This window comes from Malaclemys terrapin, chromosome 1, assembly GCF_027887155.1.
Source record: "Malaclemys terrapin pileata isolate rMalTer1 chromosome 1, rMalTer1.hap1, whole genome shotgun sequence".
Taxonomy (NCBI): Eukaryota; Metazoa; Chordata; order Testudines; family Emydidae; genus Malaclemys; species Malaclemys terrapin.
In genome coordinates this window covers 116,242,079-116,255,795 of record NC_071505.1, presented here as the reverse complement: position 1 = coordinate 116,255,795, position 13,717 = coordinate 116,242,079, and the positions used below count along the sequence as shown (strand labels likewise).

The following is a 13,717-nucleotide window of genomic DNA, read 5'->3' as shown; positions in this document are numbered from 1 at the left end:
CAGAGCTTACGCCCTCGACTGAAACTATTAATCATTCAAGATCAATTATCCAAGAAGGAAATAAAGTAACTGTTTCCTCACCTCAAACTTTGTTTTATTTTAAGCAGGCTTTAAACAGGGGAGATAAAAATCACTTTACAGCAAAACTGGATAAAAAGGAATGCTTTCATCAGAAAAATAATAAGTATTCTCATACCCACAAAAGACAGAAAAATTGGAGGCTGGAATTTTTAAAAGCTGAAATGCACAATTTAACGAACTGTTAGACTTAGGTACAAGGGAGTTCCAGGAATGCCATCGTTCATGAAATAGCAGAACTTTTACATTTAAATAAATAATTTTACTAATCGGTAATTTAACTTCAGAAAACAAAAAGGTATGGCAGTAAGGTGCTGAGCATCAGTATAGATGAATACAGGGAGAGTATCTGTTCTCTTAACAAGCCTGCCTATTGTACCTGAAGTAAAACAATAGGAAAATTATATTTAGGATACACAACTCCTAGCAAGAAGAAAAAAATTAAAATAAAGAGACAAAAGCATTTGCTGATTATATAATACAATCAAGAGCACTTTATCCCATGTGTTACGGGAATGCCAAAACATCAGGTTACTTAAGGATGAGGTAATAGATATAATATTTAACAGATTTGCCTGGGGATCCAAGAATACTTATTTTACAGTATGTGTATAAAATCATATCCTGCTAAAAAAGTTTATTTTTAAAGATTGATTTTATAGCCAAAAGATTGATTCACCAGAAACAAATGTCTGCTCCCCCCGGTTATAGCTAACAGATACAAAAGCCTAAGAGACTATGCTACTCTTGAAAAGTATCTGTTCAATTAATTCTTTCAAGACTATTATTGTGACTTTCAAGGGGACTGATTTTAGTTTTGCATGCAACAAGGACTGCAGTATCAACCCCTTAAAATATATTCACAAACCTAAGGCTAAATCCTACAACCCTGATACGACTAATGGCATATCTACATGTTGCTGCAGACTACACGGGGTGTGAATTGTTGTGACCTAACTGCTCTGCATGGAAGCTGCTGTCATGAACTATAAAGGTACTTAGTTCACGTCAACTTTTCTTCTCCTTCAGTTTACACCTCCATAGTCCGCATTGCAGTGCAGCACAGACATAGCTTAAGATAACCAAGACCCCATATAAAATACGCAAACCCATTATTTGAGACAGATCACAGATTTCTGCAGCACTCACACATCCCTCCCTTCCTCAGTCTTCACCTCATCCCTCAATCTACTGCTACTATAACAACATAAGGACTATTACATGGAGAAACTGAAGAGCGTACAGAAGAGGGAAATCTGGGTGGTCAAAAGTCCTAGATCCTCTGTTCACTACCACCAATCCCTTCAACCACTAACATTTTAAAGACATTGTTTTCCAATATTCAGCTGCTAAAGTAGACAGAATTGGCCTCGTAGGTTTGTCCATGATTTGCCGTTTCTCCCAAGTACAGGATCCATAGAAAGGCGGTCCCACTCTAAAGTATTTTAGGAATAAGGTCCAGGTTTAGGTAAGCTGGACCTAAAACTTGTGACAAGTACCTTCTAGGTAGTTTCTGAGGTGCTCTGATGCAACAAAGTGAAAAGTCTGTAAAAGTTATGCAAGTTTGAAAATGAAGCTTTCCAGTGAATTAAATATGAAAATGGAATGCTATAATTCCTGCAGTATTCCTGGTGTTATTTATCGGATATTAAATTAAAATTTATTTTACGCTATTCCTAGACATTTTCATGTTCAATGTGCTCTAGATTTTGGTATTAAATATAATTAGACTGCAGAAACCGTCACAGAAAAACTGGACAGCAGGCATGGGGACCACTTGACAGATGAGGCCTTTAGTACTGGTAAGAGAATGCGCACTTCTTCCCACCCCTTTTGTGTAGGGGATGGTGGACTTAAAATATGAAGTGAGGAGACTTGAATTCCTTGTTCTGTACTCCAGCCACCCTTGACAGAAAAAAGCTGCCCCAGATCCCAAAGATTACCACACTACATTCAGAGAATATTAGTTTACATGATTTTGATGAAATGATCAGAAATCATTAAATCATTAAGAAATCATTAAGTCAAATTATAACAAATCTTAAATCTTAAGAACTGACACCCCAATGAGATGTATAGGAGCAGTTTGATATTTTTCAGTACACACAGAATACATTTTCATTGATCTTCAAAAGGTTTAACCTTTAAAATACTGTACATATTAAATTTCATTAACACAAACAGGAAGTAGTGTAAAAAAAAGGCAGTTACCTTTTCCGTAACTGGTATTCTTCGAGATGTGTTGCTCATGTCCAATCCACAATAGGTGTGCGTGCTTACCATGTGCACTGGTGCCGGAAGTTTTTCCCCTAGCAGTACCCGTAGGGTCCCCTAGCGACCCCTGGAGTGGCGCCACCATGGCGTGGTATAAGGGGCGCTGTGCACTCCCCCCACCCTCAGTTCCTTCTTGCCAGACCATTCCAACAGTGGGGAAGGAGGGCGGGATGGGGAATAGATATGAGCAACACATCTCGAAGAACACCAGTTACGGAAAAGGTAACTATCTTTTCTTCTTTGAGTGATTGCTCATGTGCATTCCACAATAGGTGATTCCAAGCTATATCTATTGGAGGTGGGTAGGAGTTCAGACACTCGGGACGGAGCACAGCCCTGCCGAACCCAGCATCCTCCCTGGTTTGGGAGACAATAGCATAATGTGAGGTGCACGTGTGAACGGATGACCATGTGGCAGCCCTACAGATGTCCTGAATAGGGACAAGGGCCAGAAAGGCAGCAGACGAGGCTTGTACCCTAGTCGAGTGTGCCCTCACAATCAGCGGTGGGGGAACTCCTGCCAGGTTGTAACAAGTATGGATACACAAGGTGCTCCGGTTGGAAAGCTGCTGAGTGGAGATCAGAAGGCCTTCTCATGCGTTTGGCCGAGGTGATGACCAGTTGCGAAAACTTCCTAAACAGTTTTGTATGTTCCAGGAAGAAAACCAGAGCCCATCTCACATCCAGCATGGGGAGGCGGCGCTCCTCACTGGATGCGTGGGGTTTGGGAGAGAGCACCGGCAGGAAAATGTCGTAGCGCATATGGTAGGCAGAAACCACCTTATGGAGGAACTAAGAATGTGGTCGAAGCTGGACCTTATCCTTATGGAACACCATGTACGGGAGGTTGGAGGTCAGGGCCCAGAGCTCCGAGACCTGTCTAGCGGATGTGATCGCCACCAGGAATGCTATCTTCCACGAGAGGTGTGACCAGAAGCATGTATCTAACGGTTCAAATGGAGGTCCAGTTAACCTGGCCAGCACCAAGTTCAGGTCCCACTGGGGGCCTAACATATGGGAAGAGGCGGTCCAAACTCTTAAGGAATTGGCCAGTCATGGCATAAGAGAATATCGTGTGACCCTGCACTGGCGGGTGGAAGGCCGATATGCCTGCCAAGTGTACCTTGACGGATGAGGGTGCTAGGCCCTGGGCTCTAAGATGAAAGAGGTAGTCTAGTATAAGCTGGATCGGAGCAGCCACAGGCGAGACACCCTGACCAGCGTCCCACCGGGAAAACCAAGACCATTTCGGCAGGTAGGCCTGCTCTCCACGAGGATGCGCTGAACCCCTTCCAAGCAAGTCCTCTCCCCCTGGCCTAACCATTGAGCAGCCACGCCGTGAGATGGAGTGCCGCTAGGTTGGGGTGGAGGAGGCAACCATGGACAGAGGAGAGCAGGTCCGGGCGGGATGGCAACGGCAACAGCAGGGCAACTGCCAGGCTCGTGAGAGTCCCATACCAATGTTGCTTGGGCGATCAGGAGGACCCGGGCCCTGTCCGTTTTTATCTTTTTTAAGACCTTGCCGATCAGTGGGATCAGGGGAAGGCACAGAAAAATTGGCCCGACTAGGACAGAAGGAAGGCGTCTGAGATCGTGCCCACACCCAACCCTCCCCTGGAGCAGAAGTGGGGACACAGGCGGGTCTGCCGGGTCACGAACAGGTCCACTTGGGGAGTGCCCACGTTTGGAAAATCCTGTGCACTGCTTCTGGGTGCAGAGACCACTTGTGCGGAGAGGAGAAGTCCTGGCTCAGCAGATCTGTCCAAGAGTTCCAGACGCCCAGTAAGTGGTGGGCTTCCAGGTAAATATCATGGGCTATGCAGAAGTCCCACAGTCTGAGGGCTTCCTGGCAGAGGGCTGAGGATTGGGTCCCACCTTGCCTGTTGATGTAGAACATAGAGACCGTGTTGTTCGTGAGAACCCTGACCACCAGGTGTGAGTGGAAGGCCACGCATGCCAGACAGACTGCCCTGCGCTCCTTGACATTTATATGCAGGGCAAGGTCCTGTGTGGACCGCAGACCTTGGGTCAGAACGTCCCCTGCATGGGCTCCCCACCTCAGGTCTGACACATCAGACACCAATTCCACAGACGGGGGTGGGCCCCTGAACGGGATCCCTTGGAGCATGTTCCCTGGGAAGGTCCACCAGCACAGGGAGGCTATCACTGGTTTGGGCACAGTGAGGACTTTGTCCATCCTGTCTCTGGACTGAGAGAATACTGAGGCCAACCAGAGCTGGAGGGGCCGCATCCTGAGTCTGGCATGGCGAATCACATACGTGCACGCCGACATATGACCCAGGAGTTAGAGGCACGTTCTGGCTGTTGTCACCGGGAACCTTGTGACTGTGCTGATGAGCTCCCTTAGGGTTTCCAATCTGTCCGCTGGGAGGGAGGCTCTGGCTGACGTTGTGTCCAGAATTGCCCCAATGAACTCTATGCGCTGCACTGGAAACAACGTGGACTTGGTGTCATTTACCAACAGGCCCAGTGTGGTGCATGTGGACAAGAGAAGTGTTACGTGATCCTGTACCTGTGACCTGGAGCTGCCCTTGACCAGCCAGTCATCGAGGTAGGGAAAGATCTGGACACCCCGATGTCTGAGGTAGTCTGCTACCACAGACATACACTTTGTGAAGAACCTGGGAGCTGTGGATAGGCCAAACGGGAGGACAGTGAACTGGCAGTGCTCCTGCCTAACTGGGAAGCGGAGGAAATGCCTGTGTCCCTCGAATATATGAATGTGGAAGTACGCATCCTGTAGATATAGGGCGGCATACCAGTGCCAAGGATCCAGGGAGGGGATGATGGAGGCCAGAGAGACCATGCGAAACTTGAGCTTTGCCATGCACTGGTTCAGGCCTCGCAGGTCCAGGATGGGCCTGAGCCCCCCTTTGGCCTTTGGGATAAGGAAATAGCGGAAGTAGAACCCCTTGCATCTGAACTCCACTGGCACCACCTCCACCGCTCCTAAGCCAAGGAATTGCCTCACCTCCTGCTCGAGTAGGCTCTCGTGAGAGGGGTCCCTGAAGAGGGATGGGGATGGAGGGTAGGTGTGTGAGGTAGAAATAAACTGGAGGGTATAGCCCCGGGAGACAATGTTGAGGACCCATCGGTCCGAGGTTAGCTGCGACCACTCCGGGAGAAAAGCACACAACCGGTTGGAGAAGGGAAGTTTTATTGTGGGTGGATCCTTAGTAAGTTGCCACTGGGCGTCCGGTCAAAACTGGAGCTTTCCCGCCTGTTTACCCTTAGAGGGCCCAGGCTGGGGCGCAGGCCGAGATTGCCTTTGTGGGTGCTTTTTATAGTCCCTTGACTTTTTATAAGGGGGCTCATATCTGGAGTGGGTGGCCTAAGTGGGAGCCTGCTGTGGTTTGAACATGGTCCTGGCCAGGACCAGGACACAGAGGCCAAGGGTCTTTAATGTCATGCGGGAGTCCTTCAGACTGTGTAACTTCACATCGGTTTGTTCCGCAAACAGGGCCTTGCCATCAAACGGAAGGTCCTGTAAGGAGTTCTGTCTGGGTTGTTCAGCGAGGCACAGAAGGAGCCACAATGCTCTCCTCATGGACACTGCGGAGGCCATAGACCTTACAGCCATAGCCGCGTCATTTGAGGCTGCCTGAAGGACCGCCCTGGCGGCAGCCATGCCCTTCTCAACCACAGCCTTGAACTCTTTCTTAACACGCTCCTGGAGGGAGTCTGCAAATTTGGGCAGGGAGCGCCACAAACTGAAATCGTATCTACCCAGCAGGGCTTCGTTATTCGCAACCCTCAGTTGGAAGCTTGAGGATGAATAAATCTTTCTACCAAATAGATCTAGTCTCCTCGAGTCCTTATTTTTAGGAGTAGGAGCGAGTTGACATTGCTGCTCCTTATGGTTGACCGACTTGACCACTAGAGAGTTGGGGGCAGGATGGGTATACAGGTGGGCACGAAATACTTCCGTTCTGCCCTCTTAGAAATGGAACACGGGGTGTGCAACAAGGCATTTGAGATTTGAGATCTTTGCTACCCCTTCATGGAGTGGGAGAGACACCCTGGCCAGTGCCGAGAGGACGTTGAAGAGGGAGTCCAAGGGTTCCTCCACTTCCTCAGCTTGTAGGTTGAGGCTTGATGCCACCCTTTTCAACAGCTCTTGGTGGGCTTTCGTGTCCTCCTGCGGGACTGGTGGAGGAGGGGCCGTGATTGCCTCATCTGGGGAGGATGAGGATGGGGTGCAGTACTCTGCGTCCCCATGGGTGCCACAGGTCCCACCACTTCTGAGTGCAGGACCGGGGATGAGCGCTCCACTGACTCCTTTCTGGGAGGCCGAGAGAGGGAGGCAGATGGTCTTTCCGAGGCTCCAGCCACCGAGTAAGCCACCACCAGGGGCTGTGTCGGGGCCCACGGGGCCCATTGGTACCATGGCACTGGTCAAGGAGCCCGGTGCCACTGCACCTGCTGTGGCACTGGCGGAGCGGGCTGTCCAGCCTGAGTAGCCTGGCCCATCGACTGATGATTCCGAAGGGAGGCTGGGCTGGCATACGATCGACCGCTATCCCTGGACTGCGACGAGTGGCGGCATCAGGAGCGGTGCTGAACGTGTGACCATGATCGCGGTGTGGAAGAGCAGTAGTACTGCCGGTAGCGGCTGTTCCGTGACCGGCTCCGACGTGCGGATCCGTGACAGCGAGGTGCCAGTGATCGATGCCTGGGACTGCGGGAGCGGTGTCGCGGTGGGGACCTCGAGCGAGATGAGGAATGGGAATGGTGATGATGTCCATACCGCAAGGGGCTACAGTACCTTCTCGGAGACAACGACCTCCAGTGCCATCTGTCCCGGTCTTGGCAGGGCACGCTCTCCTTGCAAGGTCTACGTTCCCTTGAGGCAGAGTGGTGCCTGGAACCCCTGCCGGTTGGTACCCAGCCAGACAACCTGGTGGGGGTCAATGGGGACCGACGGGGACTGCGCACGGGGCTGTCACTGAGCAGGGAATGGCATCGGGAACCTTCCTTTGACCGTAAGCGGTACCGTCCAGGCGGTGACTGTGGGGGTCCGAGCAGTGGCTTACCTCTGGACTGGGGAGCCGACAACGGCGGTGATACTGGTAAAGACATAACGTCTCGAGCCACCTGCAGTGCCTCCAGTGTGGAGGGCACCCAAATGTGGCCACTGGTGTCTGGGGAGGTTGGCTCGGAGTGGGCCGGGCTACTCGGCTCAACTTGAGTTGGAGGCCACAAAGCCGATGGGAACTGAGAGCTGCCCAATGCGGGTCTAGTCTCTCTCCCAGTCTTGCTCCGGTGCCTTGGCGGGGAAGACCTCTTCTTCACCTTTTTAGAGTGTCTCGTGGACGGGGAGTGATGCCGACTGGTGGAGGGCACCTCTGAGTCGCTGCGCACTGATGCCACGGTGCTAAGTGCCAACTTGGAGCAGTGTCGGGGTCAGGGCCAACTACATCAAAATGGCTCGGAGCTGAATGTCCCGCTCCTTCTTGGTCTGAGGTTTGGAGGATCTGCAAATCTTGCAGCGGTCGCTGAGATGGGTTCCCTCACACAGCATAAACAGTCCATGCACGGATCACTCACGGGCATAAGCCGTTTGCAAGTGTTGCACAAATTAAAGCCCGGGGCACAGGGCATGCCCCAACCCAAACGCACTTAACTAAGTCTAATTAAAACTATTTTTTTTTTAAATAAACTATAGGCACTACCAACTATGAATTGACAGAGGCCAAGAGGGAAAGCTACAGCAGAGCTGGAGCAGAGCAGTTCCGAAGCACCTTCACTGGTGGCAAGAAGGAACTGAGGGTGGGGGAAGCGCGCAGTGCCCCTTATACCACGCCACAGCAGCGCCACTCCAGGGGTGCTCCCCTAAAGGTACTGCTAAGGGGGAAAACTTCCAGCACCGGTGCACGCACACCTATTGTGGAATACACATGACCAATCACTTGAAAAAGGAGGTCAAATTTCTGAGATAGGTTATCATGAATGGGGCAGGAGGTGGACTATGAAACAACGACTCTCAGATGTAGCCTGTGCTAGGAAAACCTTTAAGAACCCCTGTAAGTGCTACAGAGGAGCAAGACTCCTGACTACTATATGCAGGCAGGTGGGGGGGGGGGGGGGGGGGGGGGGGAGAGAGAGAGAGAGTGAGAGTGAGAGTGTGTGTGTGTGTGTGTGATTTTATAGGCAAGGCATTTAACTTCTGGGATTCAGTTTACCCAGATATACAATGGGTAGGTATCCTACCATACTCTATCTCACAGAAACGCACTGGGCGGCTTAATAATCTGTAATTTGTTTTTAGACCCCTAGACGAAAAGAGCTAGGCACACATAGATTAATGAAAAAATTACTCTATTTTAATAATCTGTCTTCAAGATGATGGAAAAAACCACAAGCCGATATTAACTAATGTGCTTTTCAGGGATTTTAGCTGGGATTAAAGCTAAAAATTCTGATTTTTTTCTGTTTAACTTACATTTAATATTAAATCTAAGTATATTCTGAGTTTTTGTTAGTCAGACTATCATCCCTTTAAGTCTCTGAACACTAGGCAGAAGTAAAAGGATCAGTGAGAACACTTGTAATGGAGAAGCTCTCAAAATACTACAGGTTAGATGCATATAGCTACAAAACACTGTTAGCATTGAGCCTAAAGCAGCACTGGTCCGAGCATTCCTTATGGACTTTCTATTTTTAATCAGCATACTGCCTGAAGCAAGGACACTAGAATCGTGAAGCAGGAATGAGTTCATCACATACAGTGTGTAGTGTGCAAATGTTTTTCTTGAGCTTTACAAATTGTGAGGTGGGCTTGATTTCATACCTTTTTGCCCTTTTTTCTTCATTGTGTCCACGTTCATAGGAATTTTTTTTCCTTTTGAAATGTACCACCATTACTACCAGTGGTTCAGATCAAATCATAGTAGCAACAATGGGCGCACAAATGTGAAAAAGCTGCTAGCTGCCATTAGTATTTTAACTACCATGTCATTCTGAGGAAGGTTAGAGGCTTTAAATTCTCAACAAACATGGGTATGTCTACACTGCAATTAAAAACCTGTGGCTGACACATTCCAACTGACTCAGGCTAGCAGGGACCAGGCTAAGGGGCTGTTTAATTGTGGTGTAGATGTTCAGGCTCGTGGTGAAGCCTGGGATCTAGGATCCTGTGAGGTGGCAGGGTCCCAGAGCTTGGGCTGCAGTGCAAGTCCAAATGTCTACACCACAACTAAATAGCCACTGAGCCTCAGTCAGCTAGCATCGGCCAGCTACAGGTATCTAATTGCAGTGAAGACATACCCCATAAGTGCTCTCATTATTGCTATCACTGGTGGGGCTGAAGCACAGCTGAATTACCTTACATTTTAAGTAAACAAACTCAAACCCACGATTGGAAATTAACTCCTTGTTCTACTGGTTTGCCAAACTGCATTACCTTTTCACAGGTTCTGTCTGTACAAGTGCTGCATCTATCATGGCTTTCATCCATAGCTCCATTTCCTTCCCTGTATCTGTGCAGAAATAATAGGTCCTCATGTTTGGATGAGCTGCCTGATTGGAAATGACAAGGTCATTGTAATAAAAAGACAAGATTTCTGTAAAAGAAAAAAAAAAAAAAGGCAAATGTTATTGTTTTCTTACTCCATTGTTGTTAGGTTTATGAAAACACTACAAATAATTTATAGAAAACATTTTGTACAATATCATTCACTGTTATGCTTTTTTTCAGTGCAATTAGATTAATAAAAGAATTATCTTGAAAGTTTAATTGTTGCTTCTCTGTGAATGAACCCTGCTGAAATGATTTATATTTTTCTGCCATCAAAAATCCTATACCGATGTTCATAAAACATTAACTTAATATAAATATTAAATTATACATTTTCTGCAGCCTGAACAATTCAGTAAGTTTTAATTTGTACTCACCATTGTAACTTTCAGTGGTGTACAGCTCAACAGTCATTAAGGACAGCCAAAAAGGAACTCAAAGCCAAGAAATGAAATTCCATGTTAGGAGAGAATGTGCAAGTGATTACTTTACTCATGATTAAAGAATATACCAACTAAAATAAATATTTAAACACAAAATAGTTTGTCTAATACTGAGATGTAAGCGCTAAACTCAATTTTTTTTCTTTTATCCATTCACATCATAGTAAATGCCTTGTGTGTTTTTTCCCAAAATTAAAAAGAGAGAGCATGATGTGCACTAATTAGCAATCCCAGTTTCACAAACATAATGTGCACAATAGAGGAAAATACATCTTAGGGCTTATATATGCGGCCCCGCATTTCAGACTAAGGGGGTTAAAAAGGCAGCACATACTAGTGTGCTGAAATGCAACTCCCCCATGTGAATGCTGCGGATGTGAAGTAAAAGGTATTTAAGGCCATGTCTATGCTACCACTTATGTCAGCAAAACTTATGTCACTCAGGGGTGGGAAAAAAACCCACCCTTAAGCAACATAAGTTTCGCTGGCATTAAGTGGTAGTATGCACAGCGCTATGTTGGTGGGAGAGCTTCTCCCACTGACATAATTACTGCCGCTTGTTGGGGATGGTATAATTATGTCAATGGGAAAGCTCTCTCCAGTCAACACAGAGCGGCTACTCGAGAGATCTTACAGTAGTGCAGCTGCATCAGTACAGCTGTGCTGCTGTAAGGTCTCTAGTGTAGACATAGCCTTAGTTGGCATTAACTTAATCCTCTTTAATTAGGACTAAGTTAACGCCAGCAAGGGACCTTTTAGTTCATGCCCACACTGTCCACACAGGGGAATTACAGTGCAGCACGCTAGTGCATGCTGTGATTCACACTCCTGCAGTTGAAACTGCAGGGCCATGTAGATATAGACTAGCCCCGTATGGAGACTGCAATTCCAAGCCACCAAGGTGTGCTTATTAAGAGATGTGAATTAAAAACAAAGGAACTGCAAAATGATGAAATACGTCTGGTTAGCTCCTTCATCAAGTTTAGCAATTATCTGTCTATATTTACCACAAATTCATTTGCATATTAGACTACATTGTTTGGATCATCTGCATATAGTATTATGCATAATCAATCTCAGAGGCAGTTTGTTTATCCTATCTTGCATAAAGACACAGTGAAAAGTGTTCTGCACTCTATATTTGTTTAAACTGAAAATGAATGCCCTCACCTTAAAAGCATATTTGCGATTAATATGATCCTCAGAAGAAAGCATCGATATCTGAAAACTAGGTAGAAGTATGCTCCCCAATATTCCCTCTTCTTTTTCATCTAAAATATAATATTTGATTAGAACAATCCTTATAAGCACAGAGTACATACATTTACACTCCCTTTCCCCTGGATAGGTTTTTCATTTATTGAAAATCTGAGAATTTGACTGTATTCAGTGTTTGAGGATGGATTTCAGTAGATGGCCAGCCTCCAGAGAGAACACCAGGAGTATTTTACTTTGATACTAGATTGATTGTTTAACATATAAGCTTTTCATGGCACAGGACAGTGGTAAGAAGTTACTGAGGGGAGAGAAAGAGATAGAATGTGGCCTTGGAACCAAACAGTTCATCGGGCATTGGGGCCAGCCCGGGAACTGGGTTAGGTAGGGGTCTGGGAGTGGGTGATACTAAGGGGTTGGCAGACAGTCCCACTGACAATTCTTCCACCTCCTCATTGTGCCCCACATTCATGTCCTCACTCAGCCTCTCTGGGATATAATGCCACAGGAGTGAGTGCCCCAGCAGCCTTGCTAAAGATAGATAGTCAGACTAAGGCTCCTGTCTGGATAGCCACAGGAGGTTCATTTTAAAATGTTTCCTGTGAAAACCATAAATATTTTACTAATCAAATATTATGGAAAATTCAATTGTCCTCTAAAGACTTGCATCAGATACTAAATTCATTCACTGAAGTGGAAAATAGGATTTTTAATCCTGCTTTAACTGAATCTCTCAAAACATAAGCTTAACTAAGGAGTCACTAATAACGCCCCCCCAGTAGAGACACATCGTGACTACTGGAGAAACACGAAAGCCAAAGAATCTGCAACTCACAAATTACTGGGTGAATGTTGTATTTCACAGACAGTGCATGTCTAGCCTTAATATACCTTAAGATATGCTTCCACAGATGACACAATTTGTTCATAAAGTGTACTGGATACCTGCCTCTGACAGCTATGAAGCACAATGATAGCATTTTTCCAAACTGAGCACGCAGCCTACAAAGAAAACTATAATAGAAGAGCTATGCCATTAATGTACAAATATAAATCTTTTCACAATAGGCAAGGTTAACTTCTTCATATTACTACTTTGGGGATAAAGATTTTAATATAGTGAGAGTATTTCACTGTACCAAGGATCAGCAACCTTTGGCATGTGGTTCGCCAGGGTAAGCACTCTGGCGGGCCAGGCCGGTTTGTTTACCTGCCATGTCGGCAGTTCGGCTGATCGTGGCTCCCACTGGCTGCGGTTCACCGCTCCAGGCCAAATGGGGGCTGAGGGAAGCAGCCCCCATTTGGCCTGGAGCAGCGAACCGCGGCCAGTGGGAGCCGCGATCAGCCAAACCTGCCGACATGGCAGGTAAACAAACCGGCCTGGCCTGCCAGAGTGCTTACCCTGGCGAACCTCGTGCCAAAGGTTGCCGAGCCCTGCACTATATCAACAACCCACAGAATAAACGTGAATGCCTAAATATCACATTAAAAGGTGCAAAACAAGGAAGGGAACCGATTATTTTTAGTTGTCCTCTATTTTTCTTTTTTAGAACTGTGAAGTCAAGCCCTGAGCCTGCAAAGGTTTATGCAACTGAGTAATCCCACAGATGTCACATGACTTTCGTTTGGGGAGGTTTACAGAAGCAGTGGAAGATCCATAAAAGTGATGGGAGCCTGGCCCCCACCTGCCCTACATTCCTGCGCCCCTTAGCTGAGTTGCTCCAGCATTAGCATGCATAGCAGGAGTCATCGTCCTATAGCTGGGCCAGCCAGTGAGAGGTTGTGCATGCTCATGCCAGAGCAACTCAGCTAAGGGACGCTGGAAGGAGTGTGTGCTTGTCACTTTTAAAAGTGGGAGGGCTATATCTGCCCACTTTTTTCATGTCTTGAGGGCAGGGCGCCTCAGGGAGAAGAGGCAGAGCGAGGGCGGGGTCAATCCAGGTGCCAGTGGATTCCCCACTTCTAGGGAGCTTCTGATGGTGGTGCTCCAAGGGTACTTGGCCAGCGTGCCTCCAAAGGGAGGTGATCTGCGCCGCAGCCAGCATGTCTTGCCCCTTGCATGGCCAGCCATTATGGGGGAGGCTAAATCTCCCCAAGCCTCTTATACATGCCGCCTATGAGTAATCTCAGTGATGCCAATGAGACTTACTCATGTGCATAGATCTTTTGC

At 47.2% G+C, this 13,717-nt stretch overlaps 1 protein-coding gene across 7 annotated transcripts in view; it reads right to left on the bottom strand.

The window, feature by feature from the left end:
• PLEKHA5 (pleckstrin homology domain containing A5) overlaps positions 1-13,717 on the bottom strand; it is a 274,187-nt gene that overhangs the window by 85,418 nt on the left and 175,052 nt on the right. For all 7 annotated transcript variants that reach the window (XM_054036329.1, XM_054036266.1, XM_054036274.1 and 4 more), the window contains 2 exons: positions 11,503-11,603; positions 9,776-9,891 (listed from right to left, as the gene is read on the bottom strand). In XM_054036329.1, coding sequence (XP_053892304.1) covers positions 9,776-9,891; positions 11,503-11,603 — 217 coding nt within the window. The remainder of the gene's footprint in view (positions 1-9,775; positions 9,892-11,502; positions 11,604-13,717) is intronic.